Source organism: Gobius niger (genome assembly GCF_951799975.1).
Source record: "Gobius niger genome assembly, chromosome: 3".
Classification (NCBI taxonomy): domain Eukaryota; kingdom Metazoa; phylum Chordata; class Actinopteri; order Gobiiformes; family Gobiidae; genus Gobius; species Gobius niger.
Window position 1 is genome coordinate 45063983 of NC_136854.1, and position 27175 is coordinate 45091157.

The following is a 27175-nucleotide window of genomic DNA, read 5'->3' on the forward strand; positions in this document are numbered from 1 at the left end:
AGAATGTTAGCTCGACTTGCTGCTTGAAACACCGCCACGCCGTGACGCTGGAATGCCGTACATTTCCATTGTTGGCTCTGTCGGTGGGTATACTGGCCTCTACTCTGACACCATGTTGTATTTGCCCTCTGGCATGAACTTATTATTGTAGAATAACCACACCAGTATAGCTTCAGGTCTGTTTACTTGGCCATATTGGATCTCATGCATGTATACAAAGTCTCGCGGTACTTACAATACATCCACATATTACCTTGTGACAGCGTCTCTAGCGCTAGGATGTTACATTGATGAAGTGGTGGATTGGTTTATTTTAGGTGTTTTATCTTTTAGCTTTTTTAATGGCCTGGATTTCAATTTTCTGACTTTGTTCATCAAAACCAATGAACTAAATCTGATCTGATGCGGATAAAATGTTCTGTAAATCTAAATAAAAATGCATCACTCACTTGTGATTATTAATACAGTTCTGTCTTCATTGAAACATAAACTCCTGTGATGGAGCTGGTGAGTTAAAGTGAGTGTTGTTTGTAGAGAAAAGCTGGTGAATCACTGCTCAAACTGAACGGATTAACAGCGCCCTCTAGTGTTGACTTCTGATGACACAGACTTGAGAAACAGGTTTTTGCAAAGGCCTTTCCTTCCTGAGCTGCTGCCGAGTGACTCATGACATTTAAAGCAGTGGCCAATCAGAATCCAGCTCTTGTGACCTCACCCTCATACCTGGGCTGGGGCAGACCTGTATCGAGGATCAGACTGAAGACGGAAGCTGCGTTTGAGAAACAGTCTGTGCTCTGATCCACTGATTTGGTGTCAAGTCTAAAGTAAGTCATTGTTTTTTTCTCTTCATTGAATGTTGGAGCAGGTTTTCCTCTTGATTTGCCAAAGTTTGGACAAACACATGGACATAAATCTAATCCTGAACTTATGTCCAGACTGTCCAAGCAGCAGCATTCTTCTTTTTTTTTTCATCTGATCTTTATTTAACCAAGAAATTCCACTGACATTAGGAATCTCTTCCAGGAGAGTGCTGGCCCCACAGGGATAAACCTATTGTACATGTTTTTAGTACAAGTTTTGGAGTTTGGACGAGAAAAGGGGAGATTATTGTGCATTAAATGATTTTGAGCTGAGGTTTGTATAAAAAGGTGTGTCACATTTTGCTGCAGGTGTGTCTAAACATACCTGATTCATGAATCATGAATCACATGATCACATGAATCACGTGATTCATGATTCATAAATCAGTGAATCACATGTAATTATTTTATTATGAAAAATCAAACCAAATTAAAAAATGTGATTGATTTTTCTGCCATATCATCCAGTCCTAAGTTGCTGTGAATCGGAGCTTGAGTTGAACAACATTAGTAACAGTTTAGTTATTTCATGAGCAAAAAAGGACAATGAGGCGTAATACAGACTGTAATCATAATCATGGAGGCTGATTCATGTTTTTCCCAGTGGGAGCCCAGTCTGTAGAACTAAAGTCCTATTCTCAACAATAGAAATTATTTTAAACCCTGATTAAAAACACAACTCCTTCTAACCCCATAGCTCTTTAAAGGAACAGGCCACCGTTTTTACATACTGAGATATGTTCTTACCTAACCTTAGTGGAGTTAATATATCCCCGTCTGGTCTTTGTCCGTGCGCTCACACATACGCAGCCTCTCCCACATGTCACATAGCTCCAAAAAAGCTCACGATAGAAGCTACCAAGCTCTTCCACGTGTTCCCTATTTAAATAAAGTTACGTGAAGTGTTTTCATGTGAAGTATATTTACACAGAAATGCAACATGTCGATTTTATAAGCAAATAAAAAGGGGAACTATATTGTGCGGCGTAATGATACAGGAGCAGTAACTCCTAAAGACTTCCCCGCTCACTTCCGTCAGTAGAAGCTGCGTGACTTGCACAGAGCCTTTTACAACAAGCAGAAAATATATTTTGGGAAAGTGCTCGCGCATTCCTACCTCATGGTGGAGCTCCTGAGTCCTGCGTCGTCGTCCGGGGTGAGTTGGAAATCTGTGAAACATTACTACACTATATACTTTCTGCTTGTTATCACAGCCCGGCACGATGCACGTAAAAGGCATCGTTCACAAGTTATCCAGGCTTCAACTGTTCTCTGCTGCTCTACAAGTCACGCAGCTTCTACTGACGGAAGTGGGAACACGTGGAAGAGCTTGGTAGCTTCTATCGTGAGCTTTTTTGGAGCTATGTGACATGTGGGAGAGGCTGCGTATGTGTGAGCGCACGGACAAAGACCAGACGGGGATATATTAACTCGTCTAAGGTTAGGTAAGAACATATCTCAGTGTGTAAAAACGGTGGCCTATTCCTTTAACACGTTTGCAAACCACTTCAGGGGAAAGATAGACACTATCAGATGTAATATTTTATCTACCCAAAGTAACACGGTTCTAAATTTCCAGAGGAAACACTGGACAGTTTTGTCCTGGTTAATGCTGAGACGCTTGATAAAGTTTTCTCCTCAGTGAGTTCCACCACATGTCTTTAGGACCCGGTCCCAACGCCGTTTTTTAAAACATTTTATGGATCTTTTAGAGACGAGCTTCTAAACATGATGAACTGCTCTTCAGACGGGGTCTTCCCTGCTGCCTTTAAAGGGGCGGTGGTGAGGCCCCTGTTGAAGAAGAGCAATTTAATTTGGACTGTAATGTTTTAAACAATTTCAGACCAGTTTCCAACTTACCATTTTTAAGCAAAATCTTAGAAAACATGTCTTTATCCAACTTAATGATTTTATTACTGCACAAAATGTCCTTGAGAAATTCCAGTCCGGCTTTAGGGTAAACCACAGCACCGAGACCGCCCTCTTAAAGATTTTAAATGACTTTAGATTAGATTCTGACTCACAGAAGGTCACAGTGTTGGTTCTTCTGGATCTGAGCCTTTGATACAGTCGACCACACTATTCTTTTAACTGGTTTAAAACACATGGGCCTCTCCGGTGCTGAACACAGATGGTTTACTTCCTCCCTCACAGACAGGACGTTCATGGTGAGTGTGGATACCTGCTCCTCTAAGGTCCATGGAATCACATGTGGTGTGCCCCAGGGGTCGATGTTAGGCCCAGTGCTTTTTAACCTGTATATGCTCCTCTTGGTGATGTCATCAGGAGACATGGAGTCAACTTTCACAGTTATGCTGATGATACACAGTTATACATCTCCATGTCTCCTGATGACACCAGGCCAATAGATCTATCTATGCACTTTTTACATTTTAGATATCAAATTCTGGATGGCAGAATCCAGCTTAACCAGGACAAAACTGAAGTTTTAGTCATCAGCCCTGAGAGAGAAACTTTTACACAAACTTTAATCCTTCCTCACAGGTGAAAAACCTGGCGTGATCTTGACTCTGAGCTGACTTTTATTCCACACATTAAGAATATCACAAAGACAGGTTTTTACATCTAAAGAACATAGCCAGAGTCGCCCCATTCTCTCTCGGGCCAACACGGAGACGCTCACGCATGCTTTTATTACCAGTCGTATCCACTACTGTAATGCCCTGCTTTCTGGTCTTCCCAAAAAGAGGATCTCAGGTTTACAAACTTCTACAAAATTCAGCATTCACTGTCGTAATTAACCAACTACTTTCAACAATTTTTGCTCGTTAGAATGTTGTGGGAACAATTTTTTCCAAGTTACAGTATGAGAAAGTTTTCTCTACATTTATGTTATTTTCTTCTTTAACCTCTTAACTTACACCTGAACAGAGCACATTTTCTCCAGTTTGGCTTTACCCAAATCTAAAACCTTGAAAAAAGCGCTCCCTGAGGCTCCGCTCTCTCACCTGTGTCTGATCGTCTTAGAAGTAAAACCTCAGTTTCCAGAGTCTCCTCATCCCTCTGTGTGTCCTCAGGTGAGCCATGTCTGCTGCTGGCAGCTCTGAGGAGCAGTTCCTGTGCTCCATCTGTCTGGAGGTGTTCTCTGAGCCCGTCTCCACTCCATGTGGACACAACTTCTGCAAACGCTGCATCTCTCAGCACTGGGACACCAGCAGAAGCTGCTCCTGCCCCCTGTGTAAAGAGGTCTTTACCATCAGACCAAAGCTCAAAAAGAACACCTTACTTTCTGAGGTGGTTTCTAAGTCTAAACGAGAAGCAGAACGTCGGTCAAACAAAGTGTCCAAACCTGTAGACGTCCAGTGTGACGTTTGCTCTGAGCCCAAACTGAAGGCGGTGAAGTCCTGCCTGGTCTGTCTGTCCTCGTTCTGTGAGAGCCACCTCCAGCCTCATCTCACAGTGTCTGGGCTGAAGAGACACCAGCTGATGGAGCCTGTGGACGACCTGGAGGACAGGATGTGTCCCAGACACCAGCGCCCCCTAGAGCTGTTCTGTAACATTGATCAGAGCTGCGTCTGTACCATGTGTGTCCTTCTAGAGCACAAGAACCATGAGTATGTGTCTCTGGAGGAAGCGTGTGAGCGCAGGAGGAGCTCTGTGCAGAAGACTGTGGCTCAGAGCCAGGACATGGTGGAGCAGAGGAGGCTGAAGGTCCAGGAGATCAGAGCTGCCCTGGACCAGAGTCAGAGAGAGGCTGATCGAGAGACACAGCAGATGGTGAAGGTCTTCAGGGACATCATGGAGTCTGTGCAGAGACGTTTGGACCATCACCTCGAGGTCATGGAACAAACTCAAACTAAACATAAGGAGCGCGCTCAGGCCTTGATCCAACAGCTGCAGCAGGAGATGTGTGAGCTGGAGAAGAGCAGCACTGAGGCCCAGCAGCTCTCACTCTCTACAGACCCCCTCCACTTCCTACAGCGCCGCCCTGCACTGCCCCCTGCTGGCCTGAAGGACTGGAGCAGCGTGAGCTTTGAGCCGCAGACGTGTGAGGGCAGTACAGCCCGAGCTCTGTCTGAGCTGGAGACAAGTCTCTCACAGGAGATCAACAACGTCTTTAAACAACTGCCCAAAAAGGAGCAACTGAGGAGAGTTCAGACGTTTGCTGTGGACGTCACTCTGGACCCAGACACTGCTCATCCTGCTCTGGTTCTGTCTAAAAATCTCAAACAGGTTCATGACACTGATGTGAAGAAGGATCTCCCAGACTCTCCTCTGAGGTTTGATCTTTGTGCTTGTGTTTTAGGAAAGCAGAGTTTCTCCTCAGGCAGGTTCTACTTTGAGGTTCAGGTCAAAGAGAAAACTAAGTGGAATGTAGGAGTCGCCGAAGAGTCCGTCAACAGGAAGGGACAGATCACTTATTCACCTCAGAACGGATTCTGGGCCTTTGTCTTGAGAAACAGAGATCAGTACAGTGCTCGTGCTGAACCTCCAGTCGCTCTGTCCCTGAAGCGTCCTCCTCAGAAGGTCGGGGTGTTTGTGGACTATGGAGAAGGTCTGGTCTCCTTTTATGACGTAGATTCTGCAGATCTGATCTACTCCTTCACCGACTGCAGCTTCAGGGGGAAAATACTGCCTTTTTTTGGTCCAGGTCTAAATGACGGAGGTAAAAACTCAGCTCCTCTGATCATCACTGACGTCCAGACCGGTGGTGGAGCCTGGGGGTGGCTTGGAACGTTTTTTCAAAAGTAACGAAAATGACACGCACACTCACCTCAACTCCAGCTGAACACAGGAGACTTTCTTCTGGCCGACCTTTGAGACTTTACAAGAGCCACATGTCATTTTAGAAGACGTTTACGAAGTTTTCAACTGGACTAGGTTGTTTGAGACTTGACATTTTGCCCTTTTTTCTTAGGTTCACATTGACATTATTTCTGATTGGATCATTGTCATAAAGTAGACACACCAGCAGTAAAACGCGAACATGATTGAAACAGGTTTCACTCAGATCTGTGGACATTTATGAATAACAACATTCCCACGTGTTACGGGTCCGGTCTACGGGGCAGACCCGCACCAGAAAAACCATCTGAAGAGACAAGAGGCAGTACGCTTTGTTCAATGCAGCCTCGCTTCATGTATATTTAATTACAGAAATTATTCAAATACATTACATTCCTGTATTACCAAAAATCATGTATACTTTTACTTTGTCTAATCATGTTTCACCTTTTATTTCAATAATCACGTGTAACCTTTATACTGTACAAGTACCTTGTTACTATCTTATCTGGTTTATCACTATGTTACTTTTAGCTTTAGCAATTTTCAGCAGAGAATAGTGCTTTCACTTATATCTAATTACATATGTAGTTTTCTACTTTTTAAAACAAGTGTATTTCGTTGCTTGAGTACAACTAAAATAATGTTTATAAGTACAATCGCTTGGTCTGCTAATCAATGTTCACTTTCTTTACAAAATTACGGAACCAAAAATATATATCAAAACAGATAACCATGACTATGTTATCCTAAACGAAGCCAGTCTAGCATTTAAACATTAATTACACTTTTCAACAATGTCTCGGAGCTTATGTTCTTGTTACGGAGAGTAGGGCTGTGCAATTAATCGAAATTCGATTACGATTTCGATTCCAACAGTAAACGATAATATTTTTTTTTCAATTTTTAATGTTTTTATTTATTTTATTTTTTTTTTCAAATTTTTTTCTTTTTACATTTTTTTTCCTAATTTTTGATTTTGGGATTTTTGTCTTTTTCTGCTGGATTTTTGTCTTTTTTCTGCTGGATTTTTGTCATTTTTTTTATTGGATTTTTGTATTTTTTTGATTGATTTTTGTCATTTTTTTTGCTGGATTTTTGTCATTTTTTTGCTGGATTTTTGTATTTTTTTGCTGGATTTTTGTATTTTTTTGATGGATTTTTGTCATTTTTTTGCTGGATTTTTGTCATTTTTTTTGATGGATTTTTGTCACTTTTTTGATGGATTTTTGTCTTTTTTTGATGGATGTTTGTCACTTTTTTGCTGGATTTTTGTCACTTTTTTGATGGATGTTTGTCACTTTTTTGATGGATTTTTGTCATTTTTTTGATGGATTTTTGTCATTTTTTTGATGGATTTTTGTCTTTTTTTGATGGATGTTTGTCACTTTTTTGCTGGATTTTTGTCACTTTTTTGATGGATTTTTGTCACTTTTTTGATGGATTTTTGTCACTTTTTTGATGGATTTTTGTCTTTTTTTGATGGATGTTTGTCATTTTTTTGATGGATTTTTGTCACTTTTTTTGATGGATTTTTTTAAAGGCAACAAATAATCGTTTGAATAATCGTGATTTCAATTATGACAAAAATAATCGTGATTATTATTTTTTCAATAATCGAGCAGCCCTAACGGAGAGAGTTAAGGTTAGGGTGGGGCGCCGCCATTACACGACCTCATGGTAGCCTTACTACAACGGCCGCGATACCAAACAGCACTAACGTAATCCAGCTTTACCAAACTACTTGAAAAATGAAAAAAGTAAAACACTGCTGTTGTTGATTCAATATGTTCTTTGCTATTGGCTTAAATAAAGAAAATCAAATTGGTTAGTCCAATTAAAACCATATAGATTGAACATTGTGTTTTGATACATTTTTGTATGTACATCTAATGGTCTATTGCAAATTGACAGTTATTTATAAAAGTTAATTGATCGAATGAACAATCGTTCGTCGAGCCATCGAACGCAGGGGGCAGCACTGACAACCGCAGCGCTTGACTCTACCAATTAACGCTGAAGAAGATGACACACCACGTGTTCCAGATTTCAAATGTGGCCAAGACCTTTTCACTCAAGATATGGCCAGACCCACTGTTGGAACTTTACAGCGAGAAAAGGTAAGTTAAAAGCATATTTAGACTTGTAAACTTAATACATGTGTCCTGTATGTATGCACAGAGGCGTCAACTAGAATTCTCCTGAAGTTGAATTTTAATTGAACATGTTTTGGCACTGAAACGGAATAAACTGATTGTGCATCAAATCTCTAAAATATTGTAGGCTATGAGTATTAGGGTGAAGGTTTTATTTTTGACCAATTGCACCCTTATGATTTAGATATTACACTAACTTAGGAGGGTTAAGCGCAGCCGCCATTTTGTGTCGTGACATCGCCTGGACTTTGAAATGCAACTCGCATACAATAAATACTATCTACCTTTACTGTGCTTTAAGCTGACAGTGATGTGACGTTCACGAACGAATCGAGTCTTTGTTCGTCTCTTCACTGAGAACGATGGGAGGGAACATGAACTCTTTTTCTTTATTATTCCTCTTCGCGCATGATTATTTTGCGAAACAAGCGTGGAGTGGGGCGGAGATAGGAGTGGCACGGGGACAGACCGCGGGACGTGAGCGCGGCCTGCGGGGAAAGGGTTTAAGCGCGCGGCTCTGAGGAAACAGCGAGTGAGCGCGGCCTGCGGGGAAAAGGTTTAAGCGCGCGGCTCTGAGGAAACAGCGAGTGAGCGCGGCCTGCGGGGAAAAGGTTTAAGCGCGCGGCTCTGGGGAAACAGCGAGTGAGCGCGGCCGAACGTTCCCAGCGCCAGCTCTCCCGGGCCATGGGAGAGAAAAGGTGCGCGGGGTCGGTGAGTGATGCGGCGGCTACAGGCGCCCCGACACGAAACATCTTCCACCTGTTCGCTCAGCTCCACTCCGCTCTTGGCCGCCTCCGAACGGCAGCGACATCACCGCGCCCACTGCCTCCTCCGCCCCGGTCACCTCCACCGCTGCTGCTGCCCCACAGGGAGCTCAAAGTGAGCAGCATGAATGAAATAATAAACAACTGTTTGGGGCAGACGAGCCCCGCGTTGAAACACTATTATATGACCTGTAATTACAATTAAAGGACAGAAAATGTTTGACCCAACTTCCAAAAGTGACTGTCATAAAAAAGTCATAAAAAGTCATTTGTAAAACAGTTTGTTCAAAAAGCTGAACCAAGCAAATGTAATTAATGTTCAGCTGTTCTTGTGTTATTGTGTACTTTTTGTAATTTTAGCATGAATATGCGTTGCACTTTTTTTCTTAACTTATTTATTAAATTCACAAGACTATATGCATTTTAGTGTTAAATTTGCTGAAAAAATGACAGACCATTTACAGTTAAGTAATGTATTTTTCTGTGTCTCATCTGCACAGGAGCCGTCCCCCACACCAGCACTAGGACGAGGACTCCTGTTTGCTGGTCATCTCCATTTGAGGAGGTCGGTCTATGCATTATTTGAAAGGCATAATGTTATGTAATCTTATTGTGCCAACACATTTTCAAGAATATATATATTTAAATTACTACAATGTCTGTACATACTTGTTTACAGTTAAATCATTATTTTACAGGCTTCCATGAGGTACACTGGATGCAGGTACACACCATGTGTACTGAAGTTAGTGATGCTGTTCCAGTGGACGCGCTCATTAAAGAACATCAGGTATGACTGGGCTTGAAAATAACTAGGGATGCACCGATACCGATACCAGTATCGGGTATCGGGCCGATACCACAGGCTTGTACTCATACTCGTACTCATTCATGAGGTCCCGATACCAGAAACCGATACCATTTGACGTGCGGCCAGCGCAGCTACGAGGCGCAGCTACGACGCATCTCTCAGCTGAGGAGAGAAGAAGCAACAAACTGTAGAATTCTGTAGTGCAAATACAATAATCCACATAGAGCTGACTTTATTACAGACTGCGCTCTCTAAACCAGAGTCTGAGCTGGATTTAACCAGAGCTTAATGTTGTTCGTGCTGCAGCGTCTGCAGTGTTTACAACATACAGGCTAACTTTGCTAACTCGCGGCTAGCGCAGTTTTGGCCATTCTGATGCCGTTTTATGCCCAGGGGTTTATTCTTCTGAAAAACTAACCCAGCGACTAAAAAGTCCTCAGAAAATCCAAATAAAAGAGATACAGCATGTCCATATTGAGCGAAAATGAGCTGCAGCAGAACAATGAAAACGCTGTAGCTTCTCGCTAAGTTACTACAAAACACACGAGAAAATCCACACGGAGCTGAAGTAAAGACGAAAAGAGACCATTTAAGTAAGATTTCAATACTATTGTTAAAAAAAATATATGAATAAAGCTCAGGAATTGGGAGCTTTTGGACATGGGCTTTTCTGTCTATGATGGACAGTGCAATAAATGAATGAAAATAAAAATAAATAAATAAATGGCATCAGCACAATTCTAATAACTGCTCTTAAATGTGTAGCCTACTTAAGGAAATGTAAATGAGTAAATTTACTAATTACAAACCAGTCTGCTGTTGAAAAAGTAAGAATGTTGAAGAAAATGCCTTGTACTCGTATCGGTATTCGGTATCGGCGAGTACTTAAATCCAAGTACTCGTACTCGTATCGGTTTTAGAAAAAGTGGTATCGGTGCCTCCCTAAAAATAACCATGTCTTTGTAGTGATTGTGCTCTTAGCTGTAAAATGTCTTATTATATTATGGTATTAACAACCGAAAATGTTACATGATTTATAAAACTTAACTGTTCAGATTTGAGCAACAATGCTATTAATCATTTCTCTATTTGATCGGTTCTTTACTGGTTCTCTGGGTTCCTGATCAATGGCCTACATAACATATGTGCGCCTTGTAGTTTTACATTTGATCAGAGCCAATAAATGGATCTTTTTTGACAAGTGTGCGAGCTGACAATGGGCTCTATTCACACAAGTGACACGTGACTTCAGACTGGACTCTCTGGGAGGCACTGCTCTTCCTCTCCCATTATTTCCCTAAGGAGGATTAAAAGTATCTCATCCAAATAAATGAATAGTTCTAGATTACATGGCAGGCTGTAAGTTACTGACAGTCAGTGTTATAAACATCATACTGGATGTAAAGGCTTCACTGAAGGACACAGTGTTCCATCGTGGTAGATGTTTTTGACCTCAAGCTAAGGGCTAACTTTTTTCTTTGGTTAAGTATTTACATCCAACATAATGTTTTTAACATGTACCATCAACTGTTCATGGGTAATTCACTGTCCATGGAATCTAGAGCTTTTCATTAATTTGGACGAGACACTGCTAATCCCCGACAAGGAAATAACGGGAGATGAAGAGCAGCGACTCTCAGAGAATCTAGTCAGAAGTCCCTCATATAGAGCCAATCATGTACTATAATGCATTTGAAAAAAATCTGCAAATAAGCCTTTGGATGTTATGTACTTAACATCGGCCACTGAGTTGGCAATGTTTTCTTGAACTGTCCCTGTCAAAGAAACAAATAAATGAATAAGGGTATTGTACAAATATTAGAAAATGAACTGAAAGCTGAAGATATTAGAGTTGCAGGAGAAATATGTTTTTATTTTACCCAAAAACTAAAATTAGTTCTCTTGTTGTGCAATACCTGACATTTTGCTAAAGATCAATATCATGTAAATACTGGAGCCAGTCCTTTTGTCTAAAATTGGTGTATATATATGCTGCTTTATATTTTGATTAAGAAATACCATAGGAATGTATCATTTTCTAACTTTACTTTACAAAATGGGGGAAATCAGGCTTTTTCATAGAAGGAGAAGACGAACGACATTTCAAATATTGTAAGATTCTGGTTTGTGTTTAACATGAAGTGCAGATTTATTACTGATTTGGATATTTTGAGAGCGGACATACTTACTTACATACTTTCTCAGAGCTCCCCTTTAATACATGTATTTTCAGTTTTATCTACAGCTGCAGTAATGTTATTTACAAAACCCTCATACTGTAATTACAAAGTTAAAATACCAGTGGTTCATTCAGACTCTGTTTGACCTGGTTAAGGCTTAGTTTAGCCGGGTTTAGACCTGACCATGAAAATCACTGCATTATTTGTAAATTCTAATATGTGTTATTCCACTCATGTTTTGCAGATTCAGCAAGATTTCCGTGTGGAGGACGAGCCGATGGCAGTCGTCGTAACACCCATCGTGAAGATTGTGACAGATCTGCATTCAATGGTTCAAGACTTTGCAATTCGGACTCACAACACCTCAACATGAAGTACCCAAAGAAATGTGAACGCACAGTTGAATTCATCCTGAAGGTACTCATGGGACTGGATAACAAGAAATGAACACGGATCACAGGGAGACTGATGCAGTGATTAGTATGCTGTACCTTGGCTGCACAGTTTTTTTTTCTTGGAAAATTCTTGTTCATCCAGTTTTGCTGTGCAAGTGTTTGAAAATGCATAACAATGTGGCTAAATACATTATACTACAGTTTTAACACTTTTTCTCAAAATGTTTAACCAGCTTTTGAACCTTGAGCCAAGAATTGAAAAATTAGAAAGTATGAAATGTTTGTGTACCTACATTACTCATATTACAAAATATTGCAATTTGCATTTGTACATACAATGTCTTTGGTAATAAAAAAGTAAATTAATCCAAATGTGTTTTAATGAAATTAATCAATTTAAATGAAATCAATAAATGGCATTGATTAAGCTATTAAAAGTACATTGGTTCAATGAAAAAAATTAAATTGGCTCATATCTGCTAATGAAGAGTTTTAAATTGACTCAATGAACCTTTGAACATTCAACTCACGAACATTTTTTTGTTGAACCAATTTAAAATGTTCACAGTTACAGATGAAACATTTATAGTTGGACTAATGAATATATATCATTATAAACAACTAGTAAAATGCAGATGTAAATGATTTCTAAACAATTTGCAGATTAAGCCAATGTTTTATTTTTCTCAGTGTATAACCAACCACAATAGTAAACAATCTTGTTGTATGTGATATTGTATGTGCTTTATACGTTACTACCTGAAGAGATGGAAGAAATGATGAGACAAGAGGCAGTGAGTGTTGTTCGATGCAGCCTCGCTTCATGTACATATTGATAATGTCAAAGTAAAGGTGTCCCAAATAATAGCTGTGCTGTATAAAGTCAAGGATTCTCTCAATAAGAATGCATTGTTTTTGTTGTATAACTCATTGATTGTTCCATATCTGACCTATTGCATTGAAGTGTGGGGAAGTGTCTGCAAAACATACATTAATCACATGTTTCTGTTACAGAAAAGAGCGATTAGAGTCGCCAGTGGAAGTGGATACAGAGACCAGACCAATCCTTTATTCATACAACTAAAAACACTGAAATTCTGTGAATTAGTAGAGTTTAACCTTTTAAAAAACATGTATAAAGCTCATCTGGAAAGTTTACCAAATCATTTACAAAGCAGATTCAATAAGAGAAAAAGCAGATATGAACTAAAAGGTACTGAGGTTTTTACAAAACCCAGGTTTCCATCGGCAGCAAAGGAAAGATGTTTCTCGCTCTGTGGAACAGTCTCGATTGTAAAGTTAAAACTTCGAAGTCCATTGATGTGTTTAAAAAATGTGTAAAATTATCAATGTTCCAAAAATATGACACTGCGGAGGAGCAGATCAACTTTATTTATGTATTTGTATTTTGTGTTTTGATGTCTTGGACAAGAAAAAAAAAAAAGAAAAGTTGGCTGCATGAGACAGTTTAACATTTAAATGAACTGGAACTGTAAATGATTTTGTGTTGATTAGGGGCAGACATTATAAGTTTTTTACTTCTTTCTGCTCCTTTTCATTCATGCTAAATGCTGCTGTTGCATTTTTAAATGAATGAAATAAATAAAAAAATGAAAAAAATGAAATGAAAATGAGGGAAGGCCGCAAACGTGTTGACAAGAAGGACCCGCCTGGCGGTTCCGCTGCTTCCTCACTACATTGCCCCCTTGTGGCGCACCCCAATACTGCAATAACCTCAGAATCAAAGAAAGACATTAATACATTAAATTATAAATCCCCGTTAACTGAAGTTCTACCAACTAAAAATACTCTGATTATAAAATAACATCAAAAATGTGACTGCACGTTTTGTGTGCGTCACACACGCAAACTTCCTTGTTTCATAAATGGACACAGCTCCTGTTTCTCTGATCAAAACTAAATCGTTCTGTGGCTTATTTTGACACCTTGGTTTTAACCTCTTAACTCCCGCCTGAACCGAGAGGAGCTTTGTCCTCACGTCATCACATTTTTTTACCATCATTTTTTTGTTGGGTTTTCAACTCATTTTTGTCACATTTTTGTCATTTTTTGTCACATTTTTTATCTTTTTTCGTAAATTTTTTATCAAATTTTTGTCATTTTTTTGCTACATTTTGGTCATTTTTTATTTATTTTTATTTTTTGTATTACAACTTTAAAGTATAAACGTCGTGCCCAAAGGCATTGGCGGCTGGGTTCATGAATATTAAAACATAACATCAAAGATCAGCCTCTTATCAATGTCCCATAATTTGTTTTTAAAACAGTCCAAAGTAGTAAAAGTTAAAGTTATCACATTTTGTCCATTTTTTGTCAATTTCTTGTGACATTTTTGCCACTTTTTCATCCATTTTTCATCATTTTTTCATCAACTTTTTGTCACTTTTTTGTCACATTTCCATCATTGTTTTCGTCTCAGTTTTGTTGCTTTTTTCCAGAAGCTTTTGGATTGGGGTAAAGCCAAACTGGAGAAAATGTGCTCGGTTCAGGCGGGAGTTAAGGGGTTAAACGCTGATGCGATTAAAGCTTGTTTGTGGCCACAGCGCCCTCCAGTGGGAAGTGGTGGATTGGTTTAATGTGTGTCATGTGTTGAGCCCGGTTTCTTTTTTATGTTTTGTTTCTTCAATCACAGAAACCTGTCGTCTGCTTGGATTCCCATTTTCTGACTTTGTTCATCAAACTCAATACAGAAAATGGGATGTGGATGTAAATCTGAATAAAAACACATTACGCTACTCGTGTTATTGTGATTATTAAAGTTTCTCTTCTATGATGGAGCTGGTGAATATAATCCCATATTGCACAAAGGCCCGTGTGGCCAAAGGAAGCTCAGACAAATAGAACTGGACTGGAGAGAATCTTGTTAAGACTTCATTTAAATGGATCAACAACAGACTCTGTGTAGGATAAAGACTATTATTACAGAATGAAAACCAGAAAGAAAAGTCTCTGGATGTGTTTGTAACCGCGGGAAAAGCAGAAACTTAAAGGCGCAGCAGGTGATATTACCTTATGACTGGTGTAACTGTAACTGATACGTAGTAAAATAAAAACATACAATCAAACCTGAACCCACACTTTTCCTGCACGTCACGCGGGGGTCAGGCGGGGGTCAGGCGGGGGTCACGCGGGGGTCACGCGGGGGTCAGGCGGGGGTCACGCGGGGGTCACGCGGGGGTCACGCGGGGGTCACGCAGGGGTCACAGTGAGGGTGATGTATACGCAGAGTGGAGAAATCCATCAGCTCATGGAGAGGAAAGGAAGAGGAAGATGGAAATCAGAGGCGTACCTGATGATTTGAAGCTGATCCATGTTGCCTCGTCAGAGCTTAATCCAAACGTCCTCAGGAGCGTTCGAGTCAGTCGCGTCAGAGTGAGGATAGTTCACCAGAGGTCGGCCACATTCACACCACGCCCGCCCCGGGGCAGAGGGCGGCTCAGGCTCCGAGACCTCCTGCTCCAGCCGCAGTGTGAAAGTGCTGCGCTCAGATTCACACTGACCCTAAAGCCGTCGGGCCGAAAGTCCCTGAAAGTCCCTGAAAGTCCCTGAAAGTCCCTGAAAGTCCCTGAAAGTCCCTGAAAGTCCCTGAAAGTCCCTGAAAGTCCCTGAAAGCACAGCCTGTGTTTTAGCGCCCTGAGGCTGACACTGGTCTCACAGCTGCAGGTGATGACCCATCACGGCACACCTGTGTCAGGCTGAGTTGCCAGATAAGATGGTGATCTCCCTCTGAGGCAATGGCCCTTTAGTCTGAGGGTGAAGAAGTTGCTCTCAAACTTCTGAGGTGTTTAGTCTTTAGCTCTAAAACAAGCCGACATTTGTGCCTGAGTCCACCTTAGTCAACACTCGGAACTTTTTATCACTTTTTTTTTTTGGTGATGTGGTGTGTGTTTGGTAATGAAGAGCCGTGTTTGGCAAAGAAGAGCCGTGTTTGGTAAAGAAGAGCCGTGTTTGGTAATAAAGAGTCGTGTTTGGTAAAGAAGAGTCGTGTTTGGTTTAATAAAGAGCCGTGAGCCGTGGTTGGTTTAATAAAGAGCCGTGGTTTGTTAAAGAAGAGCCGTGAGCCGTGGTTGGTAAAGAAGAGCCGTGTTTGGTAATAAAGAAGAGCCGTGTTTGGTAAAGAAGAGCCGTGTTTGGTAAAGAAGAGCCGTGTTTGGTAAAGAAGAGCCGTGTTTGGTAATAAAGAGCCGTGAGCCGTGTTTGGTAGAATGCATTCTCAGTTTATTGAGTCTTTAGGAAGAGTCGTGTTTGGTTTAATAAAGAGCCGTGAGTCATGGTTGGTTTAATAAAGAGCCGTGTTTGGTAATAAAGAGCCGTGGTTGTTTTAATAAAAAGCCGTGAGCCGTGGTTGGTAGAAAAGAGTCGTGTTTGGTAATAAAAAGCCGTGAGTCGTGGTTGGTAAAGAAGAGCCGTGAGCCGTGGTTGGTAGAATGCATTCTCAGTTTATTGAGTCTTTAGGAAGAGCTGTGTTTGGTTTAATAAAGAGCCGTGAGCCGTGGTTGGTAAAGAAGAGCCGTGAGCCGTGGTTGGTAGAATGCATTCTCAGTTTATTGAGTCTTTAGGAAGAGTCGTGTTGAAGTTACAAAATGCACTGTAGAAACAGCTGAAAGGTTCAGACAGAGATGTTTCGCCCTCGGCTAAACTCGCACCACTGCCCTCGTCCTCCGGCCATTTCTCCTCTTTTTTTTGGTTCAAATTTTACTCTTTTTTGTTTTTAAAAATAGAAGAAAAAGAAACACATTGCTTTAAAAACATCTATCTATATATATTTTTACATATATATACTTCATTTTCTCATAGTATTTTTTATTCCTGAAGTTGACTGTTACCCCACATAGTGGCATGCACATCGCACATGCAAATCTGTATTAAAGACTTCTCTTTTGTCGTCGCCCTGTCGCTTTTTTCTATCCCCGTCTCTGTGAGCGATGGCCCCGCGGTCGGCCCGTGGTCGGCCCGTGGGTCTGCGAGTGTCCGGTCGCACTGGGTCGGGGGTGTTACCATGGGATGGGAAATGAAATGAGGGTTTCCGAAGTCGGCCATTTTGGATCGCAGCTTCAGCAAAGTCAGTCAACGCCGGCACTTTGGCCCTGAGCTCTAATCTGACTTTTAAAATGACATCGCGCCTCGTTTTACTAGAAACATGTCAAGAAGTCGGTCTGTACTTGAGAAATATGGCTTTTTAAACCACGTACTGGCTTCATCGCCTTCGCCGTTTCAACTTCACTAACAAGACGACACTGTTTCTGTCACACTGGTTTACATTTCACTTCTGAAGATTTGCAAATACTTGATCAAAGTGAAGAATGACGAGGAATATTACATTATATCAAACCAAATCAGCCACAACAAAACTCTTTTGAGCAGAACATTGTGTATAATTTCATCCATAACTGAAGCTAAATGTGTTTTATGACCAAATGTTTAGATTTTGGACAAACTTGTGCAGTAAAAATGGTCAAGCAATGTTATTATATTCTATGAGATGTACATTCGATGCCAATTTAATGCTTTGTAAAATGGCTCAAACTCCTGCACTAACCGAGTTTCCTGATCATTTAAAGTCTGTCCACGGAACGTCCACGATTACCTTATTATTATTATAAAAGCGTCACTGTGATTTCTCCAATAAGGACAGTTTTTATTACGATTCATGAAATAATTACAAAGGGATGTGCCTCGAAATAGCTTTCCTCAACAGCTTCAATCACAGAACAGAGTTAAATGTGACTGAATAGAGTTAAACGTTTCTGCAGTCGAGTGAGTCGTGAGTCGTGAGTCGTTTTCCGGGGGGGTCAAAGTGGGAGTTGAGTTTGTGAAGCTGCAGATCACAGGGACAGGACGAGTGTGAAACATGAGTGGATCCGAGTGACGTCAAACTGTGGAAACGCTGAGGTTTTGACTGCGGAACAAGAGGCTGATGAAAGATCCAGATCTCCAGGACAGCAGGTGGCGCTGTGAGGATGTTCTGTCAAATGTAACTGACTCACAGCGAGGAAGAAGAAGGTTTGTCCCTGACGTTTTCACCTTTTTGAAGCCGCAAACTCATTTTTACGAACACTTATTTCCTGCAGCAAAGACTTCAGTATTTTAACTTGATTCCACAGAGCAAATAACTACACGTTTATATAATTTAAATGCCTTTTTGAAGCTTGAGTTCTGAGTCTGATGTTTGATCTGGTCCCGGGTAAACTGGAACATCTGGTCACCCTTTTCTTTGGGCCGTAACGATCTTTTACGGTCTACAAACCAGTCGGTCTTTTCTGATGCAAAACTACGACTTCCACACTTTCCAACATGACATTTTCGGGACTATTTAAGCAGCTTTAAGTGCGCAGGAGCGTGAAGACGGTATTTTATGTATGAATTGTCTACGAGCGATCACTGTTGTTTAGTTCGGCGATATGTTTTGCTCGGCAACAGAGGCGTAGCTTGCCGTAGGGCTGCCTGGGGCCCCCATGATTCTAAAGCCTGCAGTAAACACTTAGATATTCACAGTCTTCCTAAGGAGTTTGGAGCTGCAGTTACATCATCTCTCCACCAGTGCTCTGTGGCGCTGCTGCTTCAGTGAGTCCTGGTTCCCTGATGTTCACTTATCACGAGCTGTGGACAGACTTTTCACTCACGGCTCCACCAGATCATGTTTCTAAAGTGAAACCAGTGAATTAACTCTTCATGACCTAAAGAACCTCAGCTCCTGTTCTGAGGAGAACTTGGAGAACTGCATTATGGGAGTTGTCAGGTGACCCGCTACGCCACTGCCGATCATAGAACTGTTATTATTATTTATTTAAAACATTCACACAACCTCATCAACCTCGACATCGCGATCGCTCGTGTCGTCTAAAGAATCTTGTTCAATGAATCGGCTTTTACAAAAGTCTGAGTCTCTCTGGTAGAAAGAGGCCAGTGTTTATCTGTGTTTATCTGACTCTGTTCGAATCGGAGTCCGAGTGAGGACTGATCCGAGCCAGGTCTGAGTCAAAGTCTTCAGTAAAGAGAACTATAAAGAGCTGAGTCTTCGGTAAAGAGAACTATAAAGAGCTGAGTCTGAGTCTTCAGTAAAGAGAACTATAAAGAGCTGAGTCCGAGTCTTCAGTAAAGAGAACTATAAAGAGCTGAGTCTGAGTCTTCGGTAAAGAGAACTATAAAGAGCTGAGTCTGAGTCTTCAGTAAAGAGAACTATAAAGAGCTGAGTCTGAGTCTTCAGTAAAGAGAACTATAAAGAGCTGAGTCTGAGTCTTCAGTAAAGAGAACTATAAAGAGCTGAGTCTGAGTCTTCAGTAAAGAGAACTATAAAGAGCTGAGTCTGAGTCTTCAGTAAAGAGAACTATGGTCCAACAGCGCCAGCGTGTGGTCGGGGGATGGTATGACACATGGAAGAAACATGGATGGATTTAGAGGAAGTTTGAAATACTGAGGCAGGAAAATAAATGATAATCGAAAGCTTAAAAATGACTGAACCATATTTAAACATGACAAAACATGAAGGATAATGAATATAAAGATATTGAGCATCTGAGCTTCTGGATCTGTTTTACATTTTAGACAAATTCAGTGACTGTTTTTCTGTTTCAATGTTATTTAAGCCGAAAACGCAAACTCTGTGCATATTCCACTTCTTAAAATTTAAAAACATTCCCTTGAGCAGAAAAATGACATTTCCACCTGCACTGAAAGAAGTTTCTGTTGAGCCAACATAAAAAATGACTAAATAAATTAAGTTTATTGAACTTATATTCTAATGTTTAGTTGAACTAACTTTAAAAATGACTTCAGTTGAATAGTAGAAAGATCCCGGTGCCGAGGCGGATCTGCCGTGACAGTGCGCCCTCTGCTGGACGGAGCAGATCCACAACAGTGTTAGTTCATATTTTATGTTTTACAATTATTGTTAGGGTTAGGTTAAGATTAGGGTTAAGGTTGTTGGGGTTAGGGTTGGGTCAGGGTTGTTGGGGTTAGGGTTGGGTAAAGATTAGGGTTAGGGTTGTTAGGGTTGGGTAAAGATTAGGGTTAGGGTTGTTGGGGTTAGGGTTGGGTAAAGATTAGGGTTAGGGTTGTTAGGGTTAGGGTTGGGTAAAGATTAGCGTCTGCTGTTCAAGGTTATGTTGTCTTTATCGATCAACAGAAGCATCTAGTTACACTTTCCTAATTTGTTCATAAAACGCTTTTGTGTTTATGAAAAATAATAAATAATTCAGCCTAACTCCTCACGTGCGTGAAGTAGATCCACATATCGCTCACCCTTCCTAAAGCTGATGGTCTGTCCAGCAGAGGGCGCACTCTCAGGGTGGATCTGCAGCTTTCCCTTCAGTCGGTAACACTAGATTGAATTGAGTTTATTTAACTCATATTGTAATGTTTAACAGACTGATGTTTAAAAGTTTGATTTAATCCAATCGGCTGCTTTACTCTAACTCAAAAAGACTCAGAAAACCAACTTAACATTTGCTGTTTGTACTTTTAACCCGACACCATGAGTGACAGTAACACAGTGAGCAGCTAAACGAGATTCAAACCATTTTCCACTTTTTGACAAACTCTGTGGTGAAAATATTTTTTTCTTTCACAGAAATTTCGATTTATTGCCAGTTTGAACCCGATTGGTCGTTGTTGCTTGATATTGACATTGAAGCACAATTTAGAACATGCTTTAACCTCTTAACTCCCGCCTGAACATCACTTTTATTTTGTTGGGTATTCAACTCATTTGTGTAACTTTTTTGTCATTTTTTCGTCATTTTTTTTCATCAAATTTTTTGTCATTTTTTGGTCAAATTTGTATCACATTTTCGTCACATTTTTGTCATTTTTTCGTCACATTTTTGTCATTTTTTCGTCACATTTTTGTCATTTTTTCGTCACATTTTTGTCATTTTTTTGTCACATTTTTGTCATTTTTTTGTCACATTTTTGTCATTTTTTGGTCAAATTTGTATCACATTTTTGTCACATTTTTGTCATTTTTTTGTCACATTTTTGTCATTTTTTTATCACATTTTTGTCATTTTTTCGTCACATTTTTGTCATTTTTTCGTCACATTTTTGTCATTTTTTTGTCACATTTCTGTTATTTTTTCGTCAATTTCTTGTCAATTTCTTGTGACATTTTTGCCATTTTTTCATCACTTTTTCGTCACTTTTTTGTCACGTTTCCATCATTGTTTTCGTCTCAGTTTTGTTGCTTTTTCCCAGAAGCTTTTAAACTGGGGTGAAGCCAAACTGGAGAACATGTGCTCGGTTCAGGCGGGGGTTAAGGGGTTCAGAGCCTTTTCGAACCACATCGCGGAACATTCCAGACCACACGTGCTCCTCGTGCTCAGCTACTCGTGGGTGAAGCCGTTTTACCAGCGGCTCCTCGAGGTGCAGCGTATGAAACGCATGGACGTGAAGGGAGTGGGTGAACAGAGACAAAGACATGAGACAAAGAATGAGATGGAGACGAGGGTTTGTCCAAAGTTTATGAAGTTTATACAGAGATGAACAGGAAGTGAGGGGGCGGAGACAGATGGTGATGATGATGTCAGAGGAGGAGGAGGAGGAGGAAGGCACTGAGGCGACCCACGACCACGGGGGAACGGGGGCGTGGCCGGTCGGAGGCGGGACCACGTCGAGTCCGAGCTGAGTCCAAGTCTCTGGAGGTCAAGTCGAGACGCAGGAAACAAATCAGAATCTAAGGAAATCACTTTGACATGAATATATTTATGGAATCTGGTGAATGGTTAGATCCAGGTTCAGATGGATGGGTTTATTCTGTGACATATTGAACACAAATGCAAGAGTTTTTGGGGGTTTTGTTGGATATCGCCTTTGTCTTTTAGTGAAACTCAATCAGATGCTTGTTTTGGGGATTGAAAACAAAACTCAAGGAAACAGGACGGAATTTGATGATACTGAAAAATCTCTATGAACTTAACCTCTTAACTCCCGCCTTAACCGAGAGGATCTTTGTCCTCACGTCATCAGATTTTTTTCCCGTCATTTTTTTGTTGGGTTTTCAACTCATTTTTGCAACTTTTTTTTAATCATTTTTTTGTAATTTATGGCAAATTTTTTATCACATTTTTGTAATTTTTTATGTCTGTTTTTTTGTCCAATTTTTATCACATTTTTGTCACATTTTTGGTCATTTTTTGGTCAAATTGTTATCACATTTTTGTCAATCTCTTGTGACATTTTTGCCACTTTTTCATCAATGTTTTCTCACTTTTTTGTCACATTTCCATCATTGTTTTCGTCTCAGTTTTGTTGCAATTTTCCATCATTTTTTTGTTGGCTATTCAACTCATTTTTGCAACTTTTTTGTCCTTTTTTTGTCATTTTTTGGTCATTTTTTAAAATCAAATTTTGGTCATTTTTTTGTCACATTTTGGTCATTTTTTTGGTCAAATTTTTGTCAATTTGTTGTGATCTTTTTGTGACATTTTTGCCACATTTTAATCAATTTTTCGTCACTTTTTTGTCTGTTTTTTGTCTAAGTTTTCTCACTTTTTTGTCACGTTTCCATCATTGTTTTCGTCTCAGTTTTGTTACTATTTCCAAAACTTTTTTCCAGAAGCTTTTGGATTGGGGTAAAGCCAAACTGGAGAAAATGTGCTCGGTTCAGGTGGGAGTTAAGGGTTTAAGTAAAGACCTGGAACATCTGTAATGGCTGTAACAGGTGCAGATGTGAGAAAACGGGCCTTGAAGTTCTTGAATCTATGGACAAACATTGAGCTAATCTTCACCGCACTGGTTCTTTTGTCTGTTTCCTGGTGAAAGTCAGCGTGAACCAAGTGGAAAATAATCAGTTTTCCTGCAGTGTCTCCCCCTTTAAATACTTTTCATGGTGTGGCTCGATAACAGAAGAGAAGAGTCAAGTCTTTTCAAGTCAAGTCCAGAGTCAAGTCGTCAGATCGGTGACTCATCTCAGACTCGATTTGCTCAGGCAGTTCGTTCATCCAGAAACTCAAACAACCAAAGCGAAAACGAGGAACACTGGCGGCAAAACGGGGGAATCTTAGATAAAACACTTTGCTAAAACTCCACACGGTTTGGGAATCCGTGACCTTCGAACCCTTCGCACGATCGTCATCTCTGCTGCGTTCTTTTGCGACAGACTTTGCTCCAGCAGTAAAACCTCTTTGTCCACAGTTTCTCTGCTTCGCGAAACCGCCTCGGCGAAAGATGAGCGGGATGGAATGACCACATGGCATCTGAAGGGGATGAGCTACGCCGGCGAGTCCAGTGCCATCGAAATTGTGTTCTGTTTGTTTTATAGTTTCGACCTCCGCTGCTGCCCCCCGCCCCAGATTTACTCTCAGTTTCTCCTTCTTTGTCTTTCTATCCGTGGCCCTCTGAAAACTCTTCCCGCCGCACAGACTCTGGCTACATTATCGAGACTTCCTGCACGAGAACCCCACGCCTTCTGGAAACAGAGCCCTTTAAACATCCGTCGACACAATTTCACCAAAGTGGATGGGTGTTTTTGTTCCGTTTTAACTTCGCCCCACGACGAGCCGTCCCTAAAACATGAACAAAGCGTTGGAGGAGGAGACTTTGCTACCGCACGCAACATGCCACCGCAGTGTTGTGTGTCGGCCATGTTGGATCTGCTCGCGTGTGCGGGTTAAGATGGAGGAGGGGGGGATGGAGGGTAGGGCCTGCCTTTGGGGACAACACGCTTCTTCGGAGGCGGGTGTTGGTGCGAGGCAGGAGCGCCGTTAGACACGAGCAGCTCGGGGAAGCGCGGCCGGCGGCTTTACGGGGGGAGCGGAGGCTTTTCCATCGGACTAATCAGGCGTATGTGGAGATATAGCGTTGATACTGATCGTCCCGGGTCAGTGCCCTCGTGGGTCAGTGCCCTCGTGGGTCAGTGCCCTCGTGGGTCAGTTCCCTGTAGCTGCGCTGGACTGCTACTCCCAGCAGCTCCTCAAATGGGGTTTCCACTTGTGTCCATCTGTACCCAGCCTTATATATCTATTTATGTTGTTCTGTGTATGTGTTCTTGTAATTACGACATTGTGAGGACCAGTTTGAGTTTTTAACCAACTAAGTGAGGACATTTTTGGTGGTCCTCACTTCTTTGAAGGACTGTTTGAGGGTCAAGATGTGGTTCTAGGGTAAAGGCTAGGATTAAGGTTAGGGTCTGGGTAATACATTAAGTCTATGAGAGGGCTTTTCCACCAAGGTGTTGGTTCTGGGCTGGTTCTGGTGCCGGGTTGGTTCCACACTGACTTGGTTTCCCACCAAAATGAGAGCTCTGCCTGTTGTCATAGCAACGCTTTGGGAAGTCAACATCAAACATGGATAGTAACATCTCACTACAGCCCCTTCTGGTTATAAAACACAGAAAAATCAGTTCATGTTTCAGTCACGGCAGCCGTTAACATTCTGATTTCTTCTTTCTAACTCTTGTTTTAGCTGAAGAGCATAAAGCAAAACAACAGTTTCCTCCACAGAGACTGTTTTGGCTTCTCCAGGAAGTTCTAACTAATATTGATTGGTTGTTGGAGGAGAGAGCCACGCCCCCAGCCGCTGACATCACTGCTGCTCGTTTCTTGGTCCAGCTTTTAACTGGTTCCCGACCGGCACCAGATTTTGGAACCAAGAGCCGGGGTTTCTTCAGTGGAAAACAAAAGAACCGGTTCTGAAACTGGAACTGGCCCAGAACCAGCACCGGCACCAGCCTGGTGGAAACGGGCTTTGAGTGTCCTCACTGAGATAGAAGTACAGGATTATGTGTGCGTTAGTGAGGGTGTGTGTGTGTGTAGACGGTGGGGTAAAGGTTTGTGTGTAACGTTTGTATATATTCGCGGGGATGGGAGGCTGTGTCGGGCGTATTGTTTTAAATGTTGTAATTTATAAAGCACTTTTGGTATGAAAAGTGCTTTATAAATAAAGTTTGACTGATTGATTGACTTGCTTTACGTAGCTATTTCTACTTAAACGTCGTTGATAGAATAGAGTCTGGTCTTTATGTAAATAGAGTATGGTCTTTATGTAACCAGGAAAGTCCCGCTGAGATTCAGAATACCCCAGAGGGTAAAGGTGAGGTTGTTCTCATGGGAAAATGTTCCCTCTGCGTTTGACCCTTCCTTTGCAGGGCAGCGCCCGAGGACAAACCTCCAGATGTGGAGGCTGATTGTCAGAATCACCTGGAAGATTCACCTCTTGTGACGAGGAGAGAAGATCCAAACTCCACACAGGAAGGCCTCGCTATGGTAAGTGCTGACCACCATGTCACGGCTTCAAGACTTCAGGAGAATGTGTAATGAAGTGTGGGCACATTGCAACAGTAATCTAGAACTTAGTGATGGATGATTAAAGGGATTAACAGTAAATAAATGTCAGTTTGTCCTTGATTTGACCATAAGACAAGCTTTTTTTCTTTACTTTAGTTAATTTAAAACTATTGTTGATGTTTTTTCTCAACATGAAGGACAAATATTCTTATTGCAAGAAAATAAAACGCCTGAATCTTTTCAGAAGTCTGACCCAGTTAAAATACTACGTAAATTCTAGGGCTGGGACGATCCACTTTTTTCACGAGCCGATACACATCACGATACTCAGGGGCCGAGTATTACTTATATACAGTAAGTAATTATGATAAGTAACATGTTAAGCTTAAAATGTGCATAAAGTCCTGTGTCCAAAGTCTATAAACCAAAGTGTTCAGATTGAAGTGCATTAACACAACATGTAACAAAGTGCTGTGTAGCTGTTACAAGTATTGAAAGTATTGAAAGTATTGAAAGTATTGAAAGTATTGAAAGTATTGAAAGTAATGAAAGTATTGAAAGTATTGACAGTATGGAAAGTGTTGAAAGTATTGAAAGTATTGAAAGTATTGAAAGTATTGACAGTATTGCGATAGGAGATTCTGTCCCAGCCCTGGTAACTTCCTGTTTGTCCGTGTTTTTGTCCCGATGGAAAAGCTCGGTTCCGCCCGAATCGCCGGCCGCCTGGTTCCCCGGGGCGCGTCTAAGCGGATGGAGCATGGGTTGGTGTTCTGGGACGGTTTACGTGCAGGTTACGTCAGATGCCATGCCGTTTCTGAAAACACGTGCGACTCGTACCGCCAGCAGCCTCTCTCTGTTGTGGAGAGCCCTGAGTTTTCCCCTTCGCACCTCTGTAAACCTCACACACCGACCTGAAGCTTGTGCCGCGCCTCGAAAACGGCGAGGAGCCAGGAAAGGGGGCGGGGGGGGGCGGGTCTTAAAGGAGAAGTAAGTGAGGGGTTTCTACATGAATCTGTGAGGAAGGATCCCAGAGCGTAGATTTAGACTGTTGTGCATGTTTTAGATTCGGTGCCAAAGGGATGGAGCGGATACGACTTGTTGCACAATGTGGCTACGCTAGTTCCTCTGAGCTGAAGCTGTGGCCGCGAGTACTTCCTGTTTGTGTTCATTTCCATTAAGATTAGCTCAGACCATAGAGGAGACATTTGTGTTTATAAGGATCAGTGAGTTTGTCTTGAAGCTAAAGGCTAATTTAAACTCTGTAACTCCCGCCTGAACCCAGAGGATCTTTTTTCTCACGTCATCACATTTTTTTTTTCATCATTTTTTTGTTGGGTGTTCAACTCATTTTTGAAACTTTTTTGACATTTTTTCGTCAATTTTTCGTCAATTTTTCGTCAATTTTTAATCATTTTTTTGTCCATTTTTTGTGACATTTTTGTGACGTTTTTGCCACTTTTTCATAAATTTTTCGTAACTTTTTTGTCAATGTTTTCTCACTTTTTTTGTCACATTTTTGACATTTTTTCGTCAATTTTTCGTCAATTTTTCGTCAATTTTTAATCATTTTTTTGTCACATTTTTGACATTTTTTGGTCCATTTTTTGGTCCATTTTAGTGACATTTTTGTGACATTTTTGCCACTTTTTCATAAATTTTTAGTCACATTTTTGATTTTTTTTTGCCAAAATTTTGTCTTTTTCTATCAATTTTTTTGGTCAAATTTGTATCACATTTTGGTCATTTTTTCGTCATTTTTTTAATCAAACTTTTGTCATTTTCTTGGTCACATTTTTGCCTCTTTTTCATCAATTTTTCGTCACTTTTTGTCAATGTTTTCTCACTTTTTTGTCCCATTTCCATCATTGTTTTCGTCTCAGTTTTGTTGCTATTTTCACAGCTTTTTCCCAGAAGCTTTTGGATTGGGGTAAAGCCAAACTGGAGAAAATGTGCATTACACAATTTGAAATAGTGGCCGCGAGTACTTCCTGTTTGTATTCATGTCCATTAAGATGAGCTCAG

The 27175-nt window shown here is 40.9% G+C and overlaps 1 protein-coding gene across 1 annotated transcript in view; it reads left to right on the forward strand.

Annotated features, from left to right (window-relative positions):
* The window catches only part of LOC306961125 (uncharacterized protein), a gene marked incomplete at its 3' end in the record, with an annotated part of 44942 nt that overhangs the window by 6891 nt on the left and 10876 nt on the right, over window positions 1-27175 (forward strand). The window contains exons 3-4 of the mRNA XM_079553741.1: window positions 3904-5569; window positions 25015-25132. Coding sequence (XP_079409867.1) covers window positions 3904-5569; window positions 25015-25132 — 1784 coding nt within the window. The remainder of the gene's footprint in view (window positions 1-3903; window positions 5570-25014; window positions 25133-27175) is intronic.